Genomic DNA, 14,674 nt, shown 5'->3' on the forward strand with positions numbered 1-14,674 from the left:
ACAACAGAACACCACGCTGCTCTGAGTTGTTGTGGGTTGCTTTCCTTTTCAGCAGAAGACCGAAGAAGAAAACCAATTCAAAAATAAAATAAAAGTAAACACCCACCACTGATGCAATAACTAATTTAGAGATCTGTTCTACTAACCAACAAGGCCTTCAAAAGGGATTAATGTATACAAGGGACCAACCTGATTATGCAGCCTCCTGCCTTAGGTCTGGTCTACACAGTTTTTGTACTGATTTAACTATTTCATGGGGGCGGGGGGGAAGAGATATTTACACTGAAACAGTTAAATCAATACATACCATCATATCACATTTATACCAGTATCACTGTCGATGCTGGGGTTGTACCGATTTAACTATTCCAATTTCAAATAGATATAGTGAAGGGGTGCCCAACCTACAGCCCACCACAGCATTTCATAAAGCCTGTTTCAACACAATATATTAACGGTCGATTCATTAGTGTTTTGTCAGGTTTACATCATTTTAGTTAACACCACTGTGTAAATAAACAATACTGTACATAGGTTGTTTCTATCTAAACACATATATAAGCTGAACTTAAAATATAAATCAATAAGGGTGACTTTAAATCTTACTAAAATATGCAGTATCTGTTTGGCCCACACAAGGTTGTGTTTAGGTTAGTGCGGCCCTCCTGTGTAATAAGGGTGAGCACCACTGAACTGAGTGTAGACTAGCCCTTTGAATACCTCCCCACATGGGCGGTGCATATCAAAGGCTGGGAGAGACTGTGCCTTCCCGAACAGCCCAGCATGGCCCCACCCACACTCTGCCCAGAAGGTCCCCTCAGGGAAGCATGCTGGGGCTGCCCAGTACTGGGGGGGGCGGGCCCCGGGGCCGCACCGCCCAGGCGTGGAGGGGCTGCCAGCACTGCCTGCCCATGCTTTGGGGAGACTGCCCACCCAGCGCATTGGAGGCTAGCCTCCCTGAGCCGGCAGGTCACCCACGGCCCGTGCCTCCCCACAGGCAGTGGCCAGAATCACCAACACTGCAGCACCCAGAATAGAAGCCAAGTCTTCAGAAGAACTCAGCTCAGTTCAAATTCAAATGCAAAACTCAGTTAACCTACCCACCCCAACAGCTGGCAGGGTCAGAACAAGCTGAGCCACCTAGAAGTCAGAACCACGTCTGAGACTCCTCCGCAGAAGTAGCTGCAGTGCTGACAAAAAAATGCAAATTACTTTTAAACTCATGTTAACTTCCCAAAGACTGTTTTAAACTGCGGGTTAAACCAGTTATTGGCTTTGAGACACATTTCACAAAATGTTAAGAAAACAGCGAGAGGCATGGGTTCAATGTTTGGCTCTGCCACAGCTTTTGGGTGTATCCTTGGTAAGTCACCTGCTTAATTTTATGCTTGTACCCAAGTCCCACTGAAGTCAAATGATCCTTAACTTGTCAATCTCCTCAATGTATTTAACCACATGCTTACGCGTTTTGGTCAATACTTCCATTTTGCCACTCTGTCCTGTTTATTTAGGCCCCAATCTTGCAAAAACTTTGCATGAGCTTAACTTTACAATGAACTCAAAAGATCCATTCACTGGGCATAAAGCTAAACATACGCTTAAGTCTTTGCAAGATCTTTGGGGCTGGGAATATTTCTTACTATGTGTATGTACAGCATCTGGCATAAACAGGGCCCTGATCTCAGTTGAGACCTCTGTGCACTTCTGTAATACAAATAAAACATACTAATAACAGTACCATTTTTAAAATAAATCTGTTTTATGGAGAGACAGTAAATAGATTTATTTCTAGAACATTATATCATTTTAGCAAGTGTCATTATGCTGTGTGAGTGAAATCCTGGCCCCACTGAAATCAATAGCAAAACTCCCATTGACTTCAGATGGGGTCAGAATTTCACTCACTCTGGAAATGCCAGTTGTCACGTAATATAAAGTATTTAGTAACTCTGCTAAAAAAAAATAATGAAGAGTTTTGGTAATGGTGGGGTAGGGAACATAAAGTTTATCTGGGGAGAAAAATGGGAAACAGGATATTAATATTGGGTGATATTATAAGGAACATATATCACATTGTTAATGTGACAGATGAAACTGTACACCAAATAAAATATTATAAATCCACCTGCTTCTAAACAATACCCCAAGGTGAAAAGTGACAGAATGAACTTCACTATCCTTTTATCTGGTGCTAATTTTAATACAACAAGGCAAAATACACAAAGGGAAACAAACACAACCAGGTTTGGACAGTATTGTCGACTTAGATGGTTTCAAGTAGCTTAAAGGCTTAGTTTGAACATGTGGTATCTGGGTGAATCTGGAAGCTAAGCTCCAAATGTAAAATGCATCAGTGCTGAACCAAAATGCTTCTTCAGACAAACCAAACACTTTTAAAAACCTGATCCCCAATCATTGCCGGAATATTAAGCCGGTCCTGTCAGCCGGAGTTTTGCCAGTGACTCCAATGGCAACAGGCCTGGGGCTTTTACAGGCAAAAGGAAACATTAAAAATAGATACTACTGAAAATAGAACAGCAGTGTCGCTTTCTGAAGCATTTCTTCTTGCTGTATGGGTCTGTATACAGGGCGGGGGAGGGAGGAAGTGGAGGCTCTTGCAACCGTTGCTGACAGGAGGCGGCATGTCCTGGCAGTTGGCCAGGAAAATGCTCAGAAGACGGCACCTTCCCTGCCATTCTCCGACCCCAACCCTGTACAACTGGGCAGGGTCTCATCTGCCTCCTCCCCTGAATTCTTCCGTTGGGGAAGAGGTCTCCATTCCAGCTAGGTCCCTAAAGGAGCAGGCAGTGGGAGATCACTTGCCTATACAGTAGCCTGGAGCTTATGTGCCTGTATCTGCTTCTGCAGTTTTGCAATACTTCCCTGAACCATCCCCTAAGCTATAGGTCTCTGGCCACATCCCTCCCAAAAGCTGGGTCCATATGATGTGGCAGGGGAAGAGCACACTTCCCAAGCTGGGATTCGGCCTCTAAACCCCTCAGGCTGCTAAGGGGACTTCGGACAGAGACCTCAGAGTGACAGTCCCAGGCCTTCAACCGGACAGGAGGCTAGGAAGTCACATATTCAGTCTTAAAATAATAGGAAGCAAAAGGGCTGCACTTTGTGGACGCTGTTTATTGTTAAACCTCAGGAATGGACAGAGGTTATTAGACCGAACATTTGTTCTGTGAGGTGTTCTTGAGGGGCGGAAAAAGGTGAGCTCAGTACAGGAAGACTGTGCTGGGAGAAACATTTGGAATCTTGAAATTTCCTACTCCAAAATTTGAAGAAGTGATTTTTATTTCCCAAAGGCAAATCCCCATTTCTCACTCACCCCCATTCAAAGGTTAAAAGTGACTTGCAGAGGAAAGCAAATTGGGTTTGGGCTTTTGTTTTTTGTTTTTTTTAAAAATGCTCTACACAGAAAATGTGAGGGTTTTTATTTATTCCCCCCTGCCCCCGTTTGATTTTTTACATCTGAAATTCAAGTCAGATCTTATTTTCCCTTGGAGACTCCAGACATCCGGTGTGTGACATCACAGGCACTTAAGAAATGAAACCCAAGCAACAGAGAGGGAAGGGATTTTTAGTCAAAATGTTAACTCCTCTTTGGGTTTCATTAGTAGTTTTAACTTTAAAAAGGAGATTTTTTTCCTCTCACCTGTTTAGAGACTCACTCTCTCCCCTTCAACTAAGAGCAAAGAAAGCACCCATTCCAGCACTCAGTTCCTCTACCTGTGGGTAAGACTGGCATGCGTGCAAACTGCAAACAGTGCAACAAAGAAATGCAAGGCCTTGTTACCCAAATGAAACAACATCATGAGAAGTTTTCCTTCTCGGGAGGAAGCTGCGTTGAAGATGATGAAAGGAACATGTCTGAACATGCAGGATCTTCAGGTTGGTAAATTTTTTTATTTCATACTTCTTTCTTAAGGACTGCCGGTCTTCCTTCTGGACTATTCTTGAATTCTCATGTTTGCAAAAAATATAGTTGTTACTCTATGGTACTAGCATTTTAGATGCAGTTGTGATAAAAATTAAATAGCTGAAACAGGCAGATCTTCCTTTTACAATTTCACCTTTAAAGGAGTAGTGAGTGACAGTCAATGCAATGAGTAATACTAAATGAGCAGTATAGTAATAATAATTAAATAACCGCATTGACTTATTTTGTTTAGGAGAATCCATCCTCAACATACAGGATTCTGATAACTCTCCACCTTCAAGATCACCATCATTTTCTATAGTTTCAGAGTTATCTGCCAATGATAGTGTTTCAGTCACATCATGTATGTCACATAGCCATAGTATATCACCTGTAGCAAAAAGAAAAAAAAAAAATCTCCATCATCCAGAAACTATCATAGATAAGTTTGTGATAAGAACCAGCAAATTACAAAAAGATGTAATTAATTGATGAAAGAATTGCCCCGTTTGTTTATGCAACAAACTCTCCTTTCCATATGATTGAGAACCCACATGTCATTAAAATCAGGATACAGTCCACCCAACAGAGCAGATGTCGCAGGCAAGTTGCTGGATAAAGTGTATGAAAGAGAAATTGAGCAGTGTGCAAAACCTGCTCTAGACCCTTCATCTAGAGGGTGAAATTGTTAACCTGAGTCTTAATGGATGGAACAATGTCCACAATGATCTGGTTGTATGTGCTTGTGTGACAACAGAAGGAGGAATGTCTTCCTTAGAGAAACAATTGATACATCAGGAAATGCACACACTGTAGAATACTTACAAGTAGCAGCAGTAAAAGCTATAACAAACTGGAAAAAAAGTTTCAAATGTCTAGTACACAGCTTGGTCACAGACAATGCTGCAAATGTATCCAAGAGGAGAAGAAATTATTTAGAAGAGAGTCCCAAGCTAACAACATACAGTTGCAGGGCTCGTTTGATGCACTTCCTAGCCAAAGACTTCAGTGCTCTAGGTATAAAGGCTAGTTGTTGAAATTGCAAAATACTTCCATGACAACCACTTTGCAGCAGCTGCTCTGAAAAAAGTGGGAGGAACCAGGCTAACTCTCCCACAAGATGTGTGGTGGAACTCAGTAGTGGACTGTTTTGAGCACTGTATCAAGAACTGGCCTAATCTGATGACAGTTTGTGAACCAAATGGTGGAAAAAATAGATGGCCCTGCCACAGCCAAAGTGCTCGACACTGGGCTTAAGAGAAATGTTGAACACATGCTGAGTACTCTATTTCTGTAGCCTTGAACAGAATGCAGGGAAATAGCTGACGCGGTTGAAGTTTGGAAGGAACTGAGTGAGATCTTAAAAAGAGAAATATGCAATGACAGCGTTAAATTACAAGCATTAAAAAAACGAATGGGACAAGCACCATCTCCAGCTCATTTTCTTGCAAATATTCTCAATACTCGGTACCAGAGTCAAACCTTAAGTGCTGAAGAAGAGGAGTTGGCTATGATATGGCCATCCAGCAATCATCCCTCCATAATGCCAACTATAATAAACTTCAGAGCTAAGGGTGAACCCTTCAAGAACTATATGTTTGCTGATGTTTTAAAAAAAAAAAAAAAAAAAAAGTCACACCAATGAACTGGTGGAAGTCACTTCAGCAGTTTCTGAATCCAAGTGCTTAAGTGATAATCTCACTTTCAACAGCAGTAGCTTCTTCTGCTGGTGTAGAAAGAATATTTTCTTCCTTTGGACTAATTCATTCCAAATTGAGAAATGGTTTGGGACCTGAAAAAGCAGGAAAGCTTGTTTTTCTTTTCCAGATTATGAACAAAGAGGAAAATGAAGGTGAAGATGACTGAGTTAGCTGCAGAAGCCAATATTTTAAGTTTCTCGTGTTGACCTGGCTGACAAAGTCGATTTAATTTTTGGTTGGTTTCTTTTTTTTTTTTTTTTTAATATTTCATTTAACTAAAAACAATTTTAACAAAAACAAACCTGATTTTAAAAAACTTGAACGTTTAACTAAATTCAAAAATTCATATGCTTGTTTTGTTAAAATATTATTGTTTGCTGTTGAAGGAAAAAAATCCGGAACACATAATGTTGTTATTTTAGTTAAATAAAACAATTTAAATATCTGTCTGGGGATGTTCTCCTCCTAATACAGCATGGCAAGAAAATCCTCCAAATATTAATGATTAACCTGTTGAATTGGAGATAGTTCAACTCCCAATGACTTCACAAATATCGGCTTCAATTACCTTTGGTAAATGAAATAACCAAACAATCGTTCATTTTCTGATATAGCTGTAAAACTAATCTGAAAAGTTTTCAAACTAAATCACTTAAAAAAATGCATAGTGTGTACCTCCTAAAAAGGAAACCTACATATATCGCTGAGTTGTGAAGAACATGTATTAAGGTTATAACAACCAACAAGAATGCACTTTTATGTAGAAAACCATGATTAAATCGAGTCTTCCTGACGAGTGATTTAAATCATGATTTAAATAAAATCCACCTGCCGGCAGTTCATGTCTCTTCATATTGAGATGGGGAAAATTCACTATTTTCCACAGAGAAAGCAACACTCCCATCACTGGAGAAGATGCCCGGGCTCTCAAATAGGGCAGGGACCCACTTGTAGAGGAGTGGCCGATCAGACTGCCGCACAGTTTGTGTTTGTGAAATGCCCAAGAAGGTATGCATTTCACATAATCCCAACTGCACACACAATAAGTAGGAAGCTATAAAACTAAACAAACAGCAGGGTCATAATTTCTTGAGCTACATGAGTTAAATTGAAAGCAAAGCAAGGTATTTTTGTTGCTGAGACTTAAAAAGTCCCTTTCAGTTGCAACAGTAAAGTCCCTTCCTAGACTCCAAAGTGCTTCCCCTTAGACATTTTCTCACACCACAAGCCCATCACATGTCAGGGTTTTGTTTGTTTTGTTGCCACATGCCAATTGGACACTTACGTAACAGTCCAGTGCCACTGCTTTGATTACAGCCCCCCCATGCCAGGGAAAATGACAGGAGGCATGGCACTCGCAGGGTTCACTTTAATTTCCTACACAGCAACAGCAAACTGAAGCAGCCCTACTGCATTCCGCGCTCAAGCAACACTAACAATGGGCTTCAAGATTAAGGGACAGTTCGGCTTGCCCCGTGATTTTCGAAGGGACATTTTTCATGTTAAAAAGGAGTCCATGGGCCAGATTCTCAGCTGGGCAACATGACTTACAACCAGCAGAGGAACCAGCTGTATGTCTCTACAGGCCTGCCCTAGACCAATGATCTATGGAAACCTGCCAAGACTGAAGTCAGTGAGAGCTGGGGGCGCTCTCCACCCCTCGCCAAAAGCACTGGCAGAATCAAGCAACTGACCAAGCCATTATAACCATCCCGGTTATGGCTGGCTGCATCGGACGCATACCTCCTGCAAAAGTAACTATTCCTCCCCATGACGGCCAATGACTGAGGGGCCCATACACAGAGCCACATGCACTCCCCTCCTTGTGTAGCACAGGGCTAGCATGAGGAGCCCAATGTGGGGAACGGGGCTGTGTACAAACAGCGTACCCTGCAAGGTGCTGTGCAGTCTGGCCCTGACACACCCAAGCACTTAAATACGCTCTCAACTGTAGGCATGTGAGCACTGGATTCCATGAGACTACTCACATGCTGAAGTTATGCATGTGCTTTAGTGCTTCACTGTCTTGGAGCCAGAGTGCTCAAATATCCTGCAGGATCAAGCCCTATGACCCAGATGAGGGCCAAGGCAGATATTGGCACAGGCTGCAAGAAGCCAGAAGGCATCTGTGGGGCTTGACACACCTCAGAACAGCTTGCTACATGGAAAGCGTGCAGAGGGCAGAAGTGCTTCTTACCAGCTTCTCACAGGGGTTTACCAACACTGGCAGAGACGCATTTAAAGAGTTTTTACATTCTCCCGCTAAAACAGTTGTCAGTGCCTTTTTTAAATGGTCCACAGAGAACTACAGTTAGCAACACAGCCATATGTTGACAGGAGCTCAGAGCAGAATGAAAACCCATAGAGAAGAGAATAGCTGTCTAGCCACTGATTTCCTGGACGTGCACCCAGCTGTGATGACATGTGTAACATGGCACTAAGATTAACACTGCTATTTAAAAGCCTTAATTCCTCCCACTAGAACCTGCTCACTCCTGTTTGGCACCTCTGCACACCAGTCCTACAGGAAGAGGCCACTACAATGCTCCTGCTTCTAGAACATTAACAATGCACCTCCACTAACAGATTCTACGGAACCAATGGGGAGAGGCCTTTAAAAAAAAAATAATAATAATACATGCTTACCCTTTCCCCATCCCTCCTCTGAAGAGTAAGCAGTCCCCTCTATCAAAGAAGCACAGTGGTTCAATGGAGAGGGCACTGGACTGGGAATCAAGAGACAAGTATTAGGAGGTAAAACTAGATGATAATGGTCCTTTCTTACCTAAAATCTATTAATATAATCCAAGGTCCATGCAATTATTGTGGCTGTATTTTCTACTCCAAGTGGAAATGCTGCTCTAGTTCCACGTTTCCCCGAGTGCAGTGAGATAGTGAACTGACCACCAGCTGCATACCAGAGGTGTATAAAAACAGGGATCTTACTGGAATTGCAGAACTGAACTTGGCACATTTTAGGAAAGAGGTTGGCTCAGAAGGGGGTCATCTCATGCACATCCCACAATATTTTTTCCTGCGAATACTTATCTAACTCCATGTAGGAAACTCTCGCAGTTGCGGATTCTTAGATGCTCTTTCAGGGGGTGCACATCTGAAGAATGAAAGAATCTGGATGTTCCTCTGAAAGGTTTAAGACTAGACATTTTAACTAATTGGATGGCAGGATACAAAATAAACTCAACTGCACGGCTGATATGCTATAATGTGTTGGTGGCAGTGCTGTCTCTGATGGCATGATTCTATCACCTCAAAATGAGTAACAGCAGAGGAAAGTAAGTATCCTTAAGACAGGGAAGAGCGGCACCAGTTATGACCGTTAGCTACTGGCTATGTCACAGGTCCTACTTAGACATTCAGGTGTTGGTGTGAATTAAGAAGTTGTTATTCTGATTTCCAATTTAACCAAAAAGCCATTTACATGACACCTGGGGAGACCTGAAGTTATTGACTTGGAAATGGCGAGGGCGGAAAGGGGCTTTTTCTACTGCTTTGATACTGTCCGGCTGAACTGACTTATTACTGTCTCCAACTGCTTAATGCTTCCGGCAGGCTGGGTTTTTCAAGTTTGTAGGTGGTTATTAACAGATGTAAGATTAACTGCTAAAATGCCTAGAACTTGTATGGGTGGTTATTTTTTTACACTATTGTTTAAATCTAAAGCTAGATTAAAAACAAACAAACAAACAAAAAAAACACACAGTTACCCTTCCCTCCGTGTCTCCAAATCTTAGCCAGCATCAGCAGAGGCCCATTCCCTACCTGCTCTCAAACCTGGATCTCCTCTAGAGTGGAGTCATGTTATTGCTAGCTACGTGGACTTTTTGCCATCCTCCCTCACTCCAACCTCACAAATGCACACTTTACAGCTGGGGCCTCACAGGAACTTAGGGGAGTCAGGTGCCCAAATCTCTGGACCAACTCCCCACCCAAAAGCTTGCCCACGGTTAGGCTGCTGATGTGCCAGGACCACATGCTGATCAGTATTGCCTCATTGTTTCCTTGTGTTCCCCTGACTGTCGTCTCCAGTCCTACACTTAGATAGTAAGCCCCTCGGAACTAGGACTGTCTTGTTCTGTGTTTGTACAGTGCCAAGCACAATGGGGCCTGGGGATCGTAGGTACCGACTGCAACACAAATAATAAATAGAACCCCACTGAACACTCCTTAAGTGCCTTTGAACACCCATCGTATTACATTCTGGGCAAACTCAATGCTATTAAATTTTTATGTCTCAAATTCAGGTAAATTTTACTGGTTGAAATTTAAAGTAAGTGAACTCCTGGGTTTTGTTCTTTCCCCATTTGTTTTTTCTTCTTCTCTTTCCAGGCTATTTTGCGAGAAGCAGTAACCTTTATCAGGACTGGCATACTTAAAGGGCAGCTACAGCACTGCGGAATTAGGACCAATATCCAACCTCAGGTACGCTGGTTTTACACTGGTGTAACTCCACTGATTTCAGTGGGGTTGTTTCTCAATTGCACCAACGTGAAATCGGATGCAGGCATCTCTCTGAAGTCTCCAACAGTGCTAATTTATGTTTAGTTCCAGTTTAGTGATAGCTACAAAATTCATAAGCAGTACAATTTCCTTTTTGTGCATGGCCACATTTGGAAACAGACATCCGGAGAGGCAAAAAATACTATTTTGCACTTAGAGCATTCCATCCAGAAATCTCTCAGCGCTTTACAAAGTTGGGTAAAGATGATAATCTCCGTTTTGCAGATGGGGTGGCAAAAGGATAAAGAGGTTAAAAATGACTTGTCCAAGGTGACATGACAAGGCAGTGGGGAAAAAACGGGAATGAACTGAAGACTCCTGATTCCCATTGTCATGAGGAATGGAAAAAGAAAACAGAACAAGCAGGGAAAGGAAAAAGGAAGATGAAATGGCATCAAGTTTCTAAAAAAAATTTTCCTGGCCTATGAACGTAACTGCCACAGAGAGCGTTACTTGTTAACGAGAAAACTAACTTCTGACAGACTTTCCAACTTTATATCTCAGATCTTATCCACATGCCAGTCACCCCCCTTTCACCTGACCATCATAAGCAATATACATACAATATTTTACTGTGTGTGTATATATGTAAATTTCGTGAACAAACAACTTAATAGTGCTAACAAAATGCAAAGTGGTCCTAAACACACAAGCCAGATGACTCTTCAAGACTGAAAAACCCCTTTAACCTTTGGTTTAGAGCTATCAAACACAGGCAGAGTCAGTGTGTCACAGGTCAGAAAAGGGAAACTGAAAGCAATACACTTATTGTCAGGGACTGGGGCTTTCCAAAACATACCCCGACAGAAATTCCCACCAAACTGCGGCAGACTGCAGTACACATATGTTATACCTTTATCATATATTATTTCCAAGGATCTAAATTGGGGAGGGGGGAATTTTTGGCCTGAGGGCCGCATCAGGTTTCGGAAATTGTATGGAGGACCGGTTAGGGGAGGGGGTCATGGCCCGGCCCCCACCTCCTATCTGGCCTGCCCCCCCTCCCCTGGACTCCTGCCCCATCCAACCCCCCAGTTCCCTGACGGCCCCCCCGGAAACCGTGCCCCATCCACACACACCCCCCTCCCTGTCCCATGACTGCCCCCGGAACCCCTGCCCCTGACTGCCCCCCGCCGCCCCATCCAACCCCCCCTCTCCTTCCTGACTGCCCCCCCAGGACCCCTGCCCCATCCAACCACCCCTTCTCCCTGTCCCGACGGCCCCCTGCTGCCCCATCCAACCCCCCGTCCTTCCTGACTGCCCCTCCCGGGACCCCCGCCCCCATTCAACCCCCTGTTCCCGCCCCGACCCCTATCCACACTCCTGCCCTCTGACCACCACCCCGAACTCCCCTGCCCTCTATCCAACCCACTCTGCTCCGTGCCCCCTTACCACACTGCCTGGAGCACCGGTGGCTGGCGGTGCTACAGCCGCGCTGCCCGGCTGGAGCCAGGACACGCCGCCACCACTACCACCATGCAGCACCGAGCACCGGGTCAGGCCGGGCGCTGCAGCTGCACTGCCCTAGGAGCTCACAGCCCTGTCGCCCCGAGCATGGCGCCGGCGGTGAGGTGAGGCTATGGGGGAGAGGGGGCAGCATGGGAAGGGCCGGGGGCTAGCCTCCCCGGCCAGGAGCTCAAGGGCCGGGCAGGAGCGGCCTGCGAGCCAGATGTGGCCCGTGGGCCGTAGTTTGCCCACCTCTGATCTAAACTAGAGCACAATAAGGTCTAGAAACTGTGTGTGTTTTTCCCCCTTTAGAATTTAAAAAACAGCCAAGAACCTAGCTGAATTTTCAATAGCAGAAAAAAAACGAGAAATATACTTTCAGTTTTGATCATTAGATTTTCCTTGTGTGTTTCTTCATTTGGAAACCAGAGTACCACGTCAAAATAGAGTTTATACTTATAACAGGCAATGAAAATTAAGTGCCCACAGAGTCCCAGGATTGGCTATCCAGTACATCTTAGATTTTCTGAAGGTCAAGGGAGACAAATGATTTTGTGTTATTGGATGTTTCAGGCTATTGAGAACATTTTCAATGAAGTGAATAGATGCTAAGGAATAATACCCCTGTTTCAGATAACAGGGGGGTTAGGGTAATAATATGGGTTGAACTTTATGACATGAAACAGTGCCAAAATGAGCATTGATAAAATGAAATGATCTGTGACAGTCTGAAGTCCAGTGTCTCATGAACAATAAGCACTAGAAAAGTATTTTATACCACTACAAAGCTGGTTATCAGTTCCTGAGTACCTATAAAAATTGTGTAGTTTTACATGTCAGCATGTGCTTGCTCTCTTTTTATTCATTTAAATCTAATTACCATGTATTTTTACCCCCACATGCTTAAATTTCAACCTGATTTAGTGATTATTTTCTCTGGAGTCGCTAATGCTAGAAAACGACATTTCATATTGTGTCAAAGCAGTCTGGCATTCCAGCTGATAGAATCATGTGTGAATTGAAGTATGGAAAGATGCAAGATAATCATTAAAATGATGTGATTTTAATGACCTACCAAGATTGGAAGTGCTTGGGTAGACCAGTACAAAAACCTTTTCAAGGCCAGTAAACTTTTCCAAGCATGAATCCTAACTCAGCAATCAGAATGAAAAAAAGTCAACCTTATGTGTAATGGCATTATGGCATAATAGAATCCCAAACCTGAATCAATCAATTCTGAAACTAGACTTTCTACTGAAAAGGAACACTGTAGGATTTTTGCAGGTATCACAAATATTAATCAAGACTGTTTCCATGACTTTATACCACTCTGACCTTTCACAGAATCTGGTAACGCTGCCTCCCCGTTTTCATATCTGCAGATGGCCAGACACATTACAACGTCAAATTAATGTCACTGACTACATACCTATCCTGTGGGTAGCTGAGTACCCTTCGCCCCACTGAAGTCAACCCCACAGGACAAGGTCCTGAAATATCCACTAACACAGAAAAGTTCCAAAGAAGACCCAGAGCAAGACTGTAGCCATAGCAAGGTGTAAAGACTGAATTCAAACAACCATTACCACCTAAACATACCATGGTTGGAGAACCTGTACTTCAGTGGGCACTAAACCAATTTTACAATGCAATAGTTGTTACAAAGAACGACTGATGCTTTGAATGCAAATAACCAATTCTTGGGCACATCTGTAATTAAGTGCCCTGGATATTGTCTGCATAGAGATACAGATCTGTGGCTACAATATTGGTTTCCAGTAAATATCCAAAGTCAATGGAAGCTACTGAGTGCCCGCACTCCTGTGTTTTCTGTGTACCAAGCTAAGCAAGGATGGACCTTTTTCCTTTCCAGAGCCCATCAATACTGTTCTCTCTCTGTGTCAGCCACAAAGAGGCCCAAGAGTAGGACTTGATGCACTCCCAGCCTCCAGGAGTAAAGAATGGGAAGGTCCAATCCCTCACCCTGACACTGGGATATTTTGTTTTAAATCAAACTACACCGGTACATAGCACACAGGCCATTCATAAATAAATATGCTAGGTGGGGTTTTTCGATACACAGAACACAAGCAGGAACTCACTGTTTACAATGCCAATTCTGTGCTCAGTTCTGCCATCTTTAGTTACACTAAGTAATACACTACTCTGAAATCAGTGGGACTACTCATGGAGTAGGGTATTATTCACCATGCCAGATCCTCAGGTAGAGTAAACCGGAGTGACTCCATTTAAGTCAACGGAGTAACACCAATATACGCTATCGGAAAATCTGGCCCAACATGAGTAAGGGTAGCAGAAAAGGCCCCACGTTTGAATAAGAAAATTCAGAAGGGAGTGACCGCACACCAAGCTAATGTCAGCAGTAACACACAGAGCAGCAATAGGATGCTTCATGTAGAAAATTGCCCAGGATTTCAACAATAATATATTGTAAGTCAAACTTAACCTAACACAATTGAGTTGCTTTTCAAATTGACTGTATAGCAGCAAACGTGTATTAATTATCAGGGCAATTCACAGTGTCAGTTTAATAAAACCAAATGTGTGTGAGTACTTCTAAAAGAAATAGCAGTGATTTAACACTGTATTCCGTACACCACGTTCTGTACCTCAGACTGTGGGTATGTTCCTGAAACAAAGCATTAGTCACTACATTGAATTAAAGGTTAACCTCCCTCCCCCAGGCAGTAGGATCACTTCTCATGTAACGGGTTCAGTTATTCACTGAAAAATATGCCAGAAAATATTCCCATAGAGTAAAAAAATGTACATAAGAGACTTTACCTGATTGGGCTGAATTTTGGGCATATGCACTTTCCACATCTGAGCTTCTCTAGAGATTGCCGTCTCCAAGAGGAGAGACAATCTCTGGCTCTCCAGGGACCCCAAAAACTTCATGATAATCCTTGGATCCGCCTACCACCCAACTGGATACAGCTACCTGCAAAAGCAAATACAAATCAGTGACACAACTGTGTCAGGCCTACGTATTTAAAACAAGAATAAAGACTGCTACAGCTCAAGAGTTGCACAAAATGGAACTACATACACATCAAGGATAAAG

General features: G+C 43.1%; 1 protein-coding gene across 5 annotated transcripts in view; it reads right to left on the reverse strand.

Annotated features, from left to right (window-relative positions):
• Window positions 1–14,674, reverse strand: part of CCNI (cyclin I) — a 50,545-nt gene that overhangs the window by 15,601 nt on the left and 20,270 nt on the right. For all 5 annotated transcript variants that reach the window (XM_007066490.4, XM_037896730.2, XM_043544820.1 and 2 more), the window contains one exon: window positions 14,395–14,551. In XM_007066490.4, the coding sequence (XP_007066552.2) occupies window positions 14,395–14,508 (114 nt within the window). In that variant the 5' untranslated portion in view covers window positions 14,509–14,551. The remainder of the gene's footprint in view (window positions 1–14,394; window positions 14,552–14,674) is intronic.

Source organism: Chelonia mydas, chromosome 4 (genome assembly GCF_015237465.2).
Source record: "Chelonia mydas isolate rCheMyd1 chromosome 4, rCheMyd1.pri.v2, whole genome shotgun sequence".
NCBI classification, from domain to species: Eukaryota; Metazoa; Chordata; order Testudines; family Cheloniidae; genus Chelonia; species Chelonia mydas.